Source organism: Echinops telfairi, unplaced genomic scaffold (assembly GCF_000313985.2).
Source record: "Echinops telfairi isolate 266 unplaced genomic scaffold, ASM31398v2 ScPeMD7_6;HRSCAF=24_1, whole genome shotgun sequence".
Lineage (NCBI taxonomy): Eukaryota > Metazoa > Chordata > Mammalia > Afrosoricida > Tenrecidae > Echinops > Echinops telfairi.
The window spans coordinates 8,997,189-9,006,958 of NW_022103903.1; the positions used below are offsets into that span (position 1 = coordinate 8,997,189).

Here is a 9,770-nt window from a genome sequence, read left to right on the forward strand (position 1 = left end):
CCCACAGAGCAGAACTTCTGTTTAGCAACCCCGCAGGGCAGGCTAGAACTGTGCTTGGGAGTCTCTGAGACTCTCACCACTACAGGATGTAGAAGCCCCATTAGCTCTTTATCCCCCAGAGTGCCTGGTGGTTTTGAACTGCTGTCTGGGGATTGCAGCCCAACTCATAACCACTACGCCACTGGGGCTTCAGAACTTCCACTACTTTGTTCAAATATTAAGTGGGACAAATAACTCAAAAGTTTTTGTGATCATTTGCCATGCCGCAAGTACTGAATTTCATAGGTTTATTCACTGGGACAGAAAGTTCTTGTGCTGTTCAGAAAGCATGTGACGATGAACCTCCAGGATACTGGTGCCAATCTAAAAGTGCCCCTAGAGAGAAAGGTGAGGCTTTCTGTGTCAGCCTCAGAGCCCCTGCATCGGGTCCCTAGATGGTGCAGAAGAGTAGAGAGCAGTGGGCTCATTTTGGGTGCAATCATTAAGACTAACAGCCACTTCGTGGCTTCTGACCTTTGACTCCTTTTCTGAAAATTTCAAGCTATGTGAAAATGGAGAGTGTTCCTAAAGAGACAAGGAAGACATGATTCTCAAGTCAATTTACCACTGATTCAAATGTTGACACAGGTTAATTTTATTACCTAGACAATTTATTGTAGGAGCAAACTTTAGGTTGCTGTTCTTAAAATTGTATCCTTCAGCAAATACTGGCAAGACTTCATCTGACATATGTTGGACACACAGTCAGGAGAGACCAGTCCCTGGAGAAGGGCATATGCTTGGAAACGCAGAGGGGCTACGAAAAAGAGGAAGGCAAGATGGATTGATGCAGAGGCTGCACCAATGGGCTCAGGCATGGGAACAGTTGTGAGGATGACACAGGGCTGGGCAGTGCTTTGTTCTGTTGTGCACTCATCGGACCTACCTCAGTGGTACCTAACAACAACAACAGACGTGAGGAATCCAGAGGACACAGTGGTTGAGTTGCTATCCGAAAGGCTATTGTTTTGAACCCACTGACCACCATGTAGGAGAGAGATGTAGCTGCCTGCGCTCACCAGGACTTAGAGTCCTCAAAGCTAATAGAGCCATCTTACTCTGCCCTACAAAGTCACTTTAAGTGGGAATCAACTTGATGGCATGGGATCTATACCTATCTATTTTGTTTTGTCATTTTGTTGTTATTTTCAGCAGAAGTAATGGAATCCTTTAGTTCCATACATTTACCCATACAATAGATTTTTACACCTGAGCAAAGAGTTTAATTAGCTGACACTGTCAAAAAAGAAAGAAGACCTTTCCTTATCCCTCACATATGTCCTAGAATCATAATTATAAGCACAAACTCATTTACTAAACACTTAATACATTTTAAGTTGTGTTAATAGTTATCAATTCATTAGACAGCAGTGGTGGACACATTAGACAGCATTCTTCCCTTCAAGAACGGACGATCTAAATTGGGAAAACAGCACAAATGAAGTTGGAGAATATAGGAATGGTAGCAAGAAAACTGAACCATACAGTATGTGCCATTTTCTTGTGTCCTCTAAAACAATTCAACTGAACTTATGTGGTTGAATTTTATTTAAGCAAATTTTCTGGTGTTAGATTTTAGGTGCTAGCCAACTTGCTTCGAATTTTATTATTTCAGAGTAAGGAGCCCTACCGACGCAATGGGCACTAACTGGACTGAGAACTGTAAGGTCAACAGTTCAAACCCACCAGTTACTTCTCATGAGAAAGATGAGGTTGCCTGCGCTCTTCAAGATGTTGTTTCAAAACTAGACATATGGTCACTAAAGAGTTGGAATCAACTAAATGACGTTAAGTTTTTGACCAATTTCAGAATATAAATGCAATATAATTGGATAAAAATGAATAATCTAAAGTTAGAAGATTGTACAGAATAAAGAAGCCCCCCAAATTATGAACAAAATGGAAATGTTTAAAGTGTTTCAAAATACAAAAGGCTTAAAGAAAACTAATAGGAGTGAAAACTATGTAATAGTGGCAGAGAGGGGATTCTTATTTGGCAGGTCATTTTATTTTTACCCAATTGTAATATTGGTCAAAGTACTTTCCAACAGTTGCTTTCAGACAATTTACTCTTATCTCTCGGGACAAAAGGTTAGAATCAGAGAGGATGCCGAGGAGATAAGCAGAAGTCAGACTGAATCCGTCGTGGTTGCAGTGCTATCTCACCCATCTGGACACGTGAAAGCACCAGACAGTTCTCCTGGAGTGGATTATCAGTGACCACGACAGCTGAATGTCACCGGGTTTTTGTTGTTGTTCTTTGCATGGCAGTCTAGGAAAAAAAATATATTTAATGAGTTACACATTATAAACATATTGCTAGCTTTCTAAAGATTGCTCATTGTACCTTAACCTTCAAAGACGCTCTGTGAAATAATTTACGATGCATCATAAGTCCCATCATTGCTGATAAGGAATAATTATTTTTAAAAATTCAAATAATGCTTCATTTTGGTTAAACTAAAAAACATAGTTTTCTTTCTTCCTGCTATGAAGAATCAAAAGACCATTGATTTTAAAGTCTGCATTTCCAATTCAATGGAATCTTATTCTAATGTGTTGTTGGATAACACATCACTTAATATTTAATTCTTTACATGGAGTTTTAAAAGAGAAAGCATATTTGCTATTTTTTACATTAGAGCTCCCAAATATATTGACCTTTTCACTTATGAGATGTATATATGTTAGAATCCTAATGAAATAAAATCATTTGGTTGATGCCTGAAAAATCATTACTTTCTGAGTTTTAGATGCATGAGAGGCATAAAGCTTACATGCTTTTTGAGTTAAAAAAAATAAAATAAAACGTATACCACTAGTCTGATAAACGATTTTGGAAAGTGTATCATGTAAGAAGAAGCTCAGGTGTTGCTGCTGGTAAGCATTGGATTGCTTAAACTTTATGATCAGTAAGATGAGACTCTGCCCCAGTGACGGTTTGTAGATTTGTAAGTCCGATAGGGTCACTGTGAATTGAAATCAACTCAGTGACATTATTATTTTTTCCTTATAAAACAAGCAAAAAAGTAATATATACATATTAGAAAAGAAAAAGTCTTTGTATACATGTAAATACGATGAATACACTTACAATGTTACTAAAGCCAGGTCTACTTTATGATCTTGGTAAGAAACTCCAGGCTCTATCCAGTTTCCCTGGTGATTAATGCAGCACCAGTGCATTTTCAGGTTGTTTTCTTAATTTGACTGGCCAGGAATCATTTTCCATGGTGAAAAACAGGTGTAAACATCAATACTCCAGATAAGAGAGAGCGAGCCCATGCTGCTTTCTGATGCCTCCAGTGTCGAGGATTCAGCGGGCAAAGCCGGCAGATTGAGTGAGGCTGTTTATCAGAAGTAAAGAACTAGAAGATTGTTGGTGTGACTCAAAGGCTTTCACTGAGCGAATGACAGGAAACCTTTTAATAGCAAATAATCTGTCAAACACTGTGAATATATAGGGCCTGTGTAGCAAACATGTGGAATCAAGCCCCAGCACAGTAATTATAGGTAATTTGTGAACTGTTTCCAATTTCCTCGCTGTGTAAATTATATGCCTACCTACTGGAGACAAGATTTGACTCTTTGAGAATCTTGCTGAGGTTCTCAAAGCTTGACACTGGCTCTATTGTTCCCTTGTTCTCTATGCTGCTCTTCATATTTTCAGCTGGTTCCGAGTGAAAGGAAAGTTTTGGCATGAAATGCTAAACTGTTCTTTCTCTTATTATTTTCTCTGTGTCTCTCTCTACTGTTAACTTTCAGCAACTTTGACTAATCATGGATTAGAAGTTGAATGTTATGGTTCAAGTCTATGTTCAGTAACCTTTCCTAGTTCTGCCATTTTAAAATAAATTGTAACCTTTCAGAATATTGGGTGTTGTGCTAGTTGACTCAATACTTGTTAAAGATTCCCAGGTACTGCAAAGTTATTAGAAGGCGTTACCAGCTAATAAGGGTAAGAATTACAAGACTCTAAATTGTGCATTAACATCATTTGTGAGAAATGGAGAAGCTAATAATAGTAATTGTAATAATAATGGGCTTCTTTTTTGTTTCTAAAAATTGCTTTCATTCTGTTTCCTATCATTAAGTTTTTTTCTAAAATAAAAAGAAAGGCATTTAACATTCATATACTCACTCATTGTTAACATCCCTGTCTGGTGGTGTTATTCGTGCTTATTTCTGTACATGTTTCTTGGTTCACTTCTCTGACAAAGCATGCTTTTTTCCGTTACTGCTGTTACCTTTTTGTGTTTTGCTACTGCATGTGAACTTTCTTAAATGGCTCAGTGAATAAATGGATTCTTGTCATTTTAAATTTCACTCTAAAGTATTGCAGTCTGCTTACTTGCAAGTATTGCTCCTACTTCTTTGTGTGGGAGCATAAAAAGGAAGTGAAAAAAATGACAGGAAATGGTGGTACAATGTTGTACCTGTTAATCCCTTAAGGCATTTAAAGATGAAATCTAAACAAATTACATGGTTTTATAATTTGAATCATTTGTGTTTTTCTTTTGTTTGCATGATATGATTTTGTTTTATATTTTGTTTTTTTCCACTCACCAGATGTTCCCAACACTTTGCTTTCCACCACTCTCATCCCCTCCCTTACCACTGCAACAGCCACCACCTCTGTAGCCATAACAACCAGCCCCACCACCTCTGCAGCATCCAGCAGCACAAGAGGTACAGTATGCTTCTTTGTTATGGCCTAGAAAACACATTATAGGAAGCTCTATAGGGACTTTCAGAAAAGGAAGAAAAATGGAAATCCAATTATTTAAGTACAAGACACAATTATGTCGCCTACATTATTACCAATTTAGAGTTACGGGAATAGAATCTGGGAAGATGTGCACATTTTATTTTTGTCCCTTAGTATTATTATCAAAAACAATTCCAGAGTATAGGAAAAATAGATGGGGCAGTGCAAGTTTGAGCAAATTCTGAATGTGAACATGGAACAGCTTTTGACAAGAGAACTTGACAAAATAGAAAGAATAACAAGTTTTAGGAGGGAGAGGTAACTTTCTATGGTGCTGAATTTGCTTTGTAATTTATTGAACCCTTTGGGTCATTATAAATTATGAATCATGTAAAAATTTCAGCTATATATAAATTTTATGATTCTAAAGTGATCCATTGAGTAAATCTACTTATTCTAAAACAGAGTGTTATAAAAGAGAATAATCTGGGGTTGGCCAGAAGGATAGGGATGACTGTTAATTTAGAAATTTGCATTTTTACGTTAAGGAGAGCAGTTTTGAATTAATTGAAGTTATCCTTAAGGAAATATAGATCATACATTGTAGTTGATGTATATAAAAAATATCCTAAATAATTGTTGAGGTTTTAGTAGATTTTGAAGTAGTAGAAAGAGTTCTTTAAAGCATTATAAAAAAACTTGCCCTGAACTTAATTTTAGCATAAGTAATGTTCACAGCATAATTTTTTATATTTAATTTGTCTTTTCCTTCTTATCTGTGCTTGTGTCACTTTTGTTATACTAATATGTGTCAAATTAACAATTTACCTTGAAAAATCATGGACATTTACTCAATATGCATTATTAATTTCTAGCAAAGTCACGTCTAACATTTCTTTTGCTATTAAAGATATCTTATTTTTTTTTATTTGAGAATTCTATTATTCCTGTCATTAAACTGAGTTGTAATTCATAAATGACTTTATTGTCTTTATAGTGTCTTTCTCAGGAGTTTGAAGAAAATGGTTCTGTTTTTTCATGACCAATAATTTTAAAAAAATTAAATCAATGACATATATTGTACAATGCACAAAATTGGTAACTAAAGAAATTTGCAGATATTAACAATAAGAATTTCACAAAAAATAATGAGGTTTACAATATAATGGCTGAACAAGCTTTATTTGAGTTAACTCTTCAAATATCTTACTCATATTGTTTATGTAAAATTTGAGGAAATGCATGATAAAAAAGTAAAATGAACAAACATTTTATGTGATATGAAATATAAAACATATGCAATTGTACTTTGCTTTCATGTATTATTATTTCCAAAGATTTTTAGGAACAGAATTCATATAAGGTAAGATTATTGCATGGTAACAAATCTTCAGAATAACATTAAATTCTGACTGTATAAACAAAGTATTTCACTGAAAAGGGAGGGAAATATATTGACCTCACACATGCACATAAATAAATGAATACTATGACCTGCATACTCAAAAGTCTAATAATTATATTTCCTTTGTCTTCAACAATATTTTTTATCAAGTACCTACAAATGCAATAAGCCCACTCTTTTAAGTTATGTGAATTTCACTTAGTCAACCAAAAACAATTACTTTTGAAAACAACACATATTTCTAAGAATTACTGTTTCCCAAAACCACCTATGTAATGTTTATTGATTAATATATATCTTACATATCTCTTTTGAAGCAGGATACCAATCCATATCCAACCACACCCATACCTACAACACACACAGCCACACATGCACAGAGAAAGAGAAAAGCAAACAGAGCGGGTGTAAGATGGGTGAGCGTGAGAAAGAGAAACTGTACTAACATTAAGAAGACGGTTTCATTTCAAAGCACAGTTAACAAAATTCTTTAGTCATTTCATGTGGACCATGTGGAATTAGTCCTATTACATTTCAACCTGCCTGATAAAACAGAATCAATTTTGTACTTTTCCAAGCTGTTAGTGAATTTTAAACCAAGGGCATTAAAGGTGTTTTCAAAATATCTCTTTCGATACAAATAAACATCAAAGACACAAACATGTACTTACCGTCCTCTTTATTACCTGAGATAGTATTTTAAAACTCTGCCAGGCTTTTCAGAAATAAAATGCTTTTTAAGTTAGATAATTCATATAATCTATTTGATAAGGAACTGAAAGCAGGGCAGATATTAAGTGTTAGCCTAATATACAATATTATTCCTGTTTTCAGCAAACAACTGTGGAAAAGTCCTCAAACTCACTGTCATTAAAGCTCTTTAAATTCCATATTCCATATTTGGAGGGGAGATCCACTTAGTTTTCTAACATTGTTATGATTTACACTTAATCTTTTTTAAATTATGTGATATTCATTTACTAATAAACTAGAAATTCCAGACGAAATTGTATTTGAACAGAATTAATTTATTTATAATTAGTGAAGATGTTTCAAAATTATGGCTTAAAAAGGAAAGTACTAAGAATATACTTCTAAGAAAACAGAACTAAAGAAATGCTTGTTCGTCAGCAATAGTTCTTTGTGGGCATTTTTTTTCCCTCTCCCTCAAGCATTGACTGGCATAAAGTAAATGCATTTGGTTTTATTAGGTTTAAATGACATGTGTTTGAATGTCATCTATAGCATGTATGTATATCTACCAAATAAATTAATACAAATTAATTACTATTAATATACTCATTTACACAATTTTACCAGTCACATTAGTGCGACATTTCCTATGCCAATTAAGATACACATCAATTTAAAATAAGTTTACAGAATCCAACCATTGTCTATATTGTATATCAAGAGAAAATGGAATAAAAAATGGTAAAAGTGTACTTAAAGCTTATAACCTTGAGAAACTGCAGTTCTCTTCAGTTTGTCTCTAAAATGCATCCCTGTATCTGAGAGCAGATTTTCAACAATATGGAAGAAAAACAGCAATTTAGCAGTATTTAGCAGTATTTGGGTTTCTAGAGGAGGAGCCACAGTGACCAAGTGTCTAAGTGCTAATAAATACAAGAATGGGTGTTTTAAGCCCCCAAGGATCCACCTAAGGATGGTGTGGAATTCTTCCATTCAGATTTGCAGCCTGGGAAACCAGTCTTTCCACTCCATTCATGGGGCTGATCAAAGTAGGAGTTGACGATGTGGCAGGGAGCTTTCATTGTTCAAATTAAAAGGCTGCTTTAGGCAAAATGAAGGATAAGTGAGCACTAGAGACATCTTTGACTATAAATGGTGATTCCTCTATTTACAAGAGTTTTGAGATTTTATCTTGGCCAATGAACCAAAATGAACCTTGGTTTTATTCATCAGAAAAAAATGAAAAATAATAAAAGGACTTAATCCTCACTCTTGAGAATTGAATAATTTCAAAAATTTTGAAAACATAATCACTACTCAGTGAATGGCAGAATTATCGATCAGTTCATGTTAGTAAAGCATGAGTTTGAATCTTTTAGCTTATAATACATTAAGTTGTATCTCTGTTATCTTACAATAAATTTATCATATTTTAATTTATATAATTAGAGCTTTAAAATGGCAAAATTATTGGCTGATTGCTTATTAATTTCAAACTTCAATTGATTGTAAGAACCCTAGTGATGTAGTGGTTACTTGTTGGCTGCTAACTATGAAGTCAGCAGTTTGAAACCTTGGGAGAAAGGAAAAAATTTAGAAGGAAGTGATACTAGAGCATAGAAAAATGCACATACCTTCTCTGAATGCATATCCTCATGCCTACATATACATGTGCATGTGCAACCATTGCCTGACATATCACAATATGTCAAATACTCTTCATGAAGCTCGTAGTATTCATGATGTGATATCTTCTGTATCTAAAATCGTAAACTTTTATAGCTACCTTAATATTTTTCCATTATGAAAGATCATTGTCAAAACAATTGTAACTATTGCTTTTGGAAATTGCCAGTTTTATCTACTGGTCCAATTAAACCTGTGATTCATAAGGGCCTCTGTAAGACTTGTGTTTAATGTTTTTATTATTCTTTTTGTAAGTCACTGTGTAACAATTTTAAACATGATCAATGATAAAATAGTTTGGAATGATCTGAGTACTGGTTTCAAAACTAGCATCATTTTGACATGGCTTGCCTGATTCAAAAGGCCTTTCTTTTTAATTTCATAATAAAACCATTTTATGTTCTAAAAATATAAGCACCTTAATTTTATAGTTGAGAGTATTAAGATGTTGGACATTCAACAGACATAAGAGAGGATGAGTTAAAAAGTACTGCCCCTGTGTTTGCAATTAATACATGCATGAGTCAATTGCAAACAAAACATGTCTGGGATTAATGAAAGGCTGCAGACAAGTTCTCTCAGTCATGTACCTGTCTTAGTCTTATTAGGGCACCCTAAAAAAAAAGTCCAATTAAAGAGTAGCTTCCCAGGAGGGAATTATCTCAGAAAGTTAAGCTGATGTTTTCTGGGCATTCAAAGGGTAATCTTGATAGATTTTCTTGAAGGATTCAAGAAGACAACCACAGCTTATTGGGGAAAAAAGTTTGAAAAAAGTGGTAAACCACATTAGTTAAAAAAAAAAGGACAAGAGAATTTGTGCTATTTTTTCCCTCCATCACAGCATACTTACTTATCCTTCTAGGGTGACAAGGACTATTCTATGATGATTTTATTGGGAAAACTCCATCCACCCTATAGCTCTGATCTTGCTCCTTCTTTCTGTTGCCCAAACTCAAGTAATATTTTTTTAAAAAACTCATGATTTGAGTAATTCAAGGATGTCAAAAGTACTGTTTTGACAATATAAATTGAGGAGCACAAAATTTGAAGGGGATGGGGGGTTAGAAAAATGGAAATGCCGCCTTTAGAAGTCTACAGATCTTATACTTCCCAGGCAGGGGAGATACCATGATCACGAAGGTGGTTTTCCCAGGGCAAGGCTCATCCATTGCACTCTGGATGTGCTGACCCCTGTGATTTCCCCAAATGTGGGAAACTCGACTGCATAATTTGTGGTAG

General features: G+C 34.7%; 1 protein-coding gene and 1 pseudogene across 1 annotated transcript in view; both read left to right on the plus strand.

Annotated features, from left to right (window-relative positions):
- The window catches only part of CADM2 (cell adhesion molecule 2), a 368,234-nt gene that overhangs the window by 254,694 nt on the left and 103,770 nt on the right, over positions 1 to 9,770 (plus strand). Inside the window, exon 8 of the mRNA XM_045286248.1 lies at positions 4,609 to 4,728. Within this exon, the coding sequence (XP_045142183.1) occupies positions 4,609 to 4,728 (120 nt within the window). The remainder of the gene's footprint in view (positions 1 to 4,608; positions 4,729 to 9,770) is intronic.
- On the plus strand, positions 9,635 to 9,770 carry LOC115868101 (annotated as a pseudogene).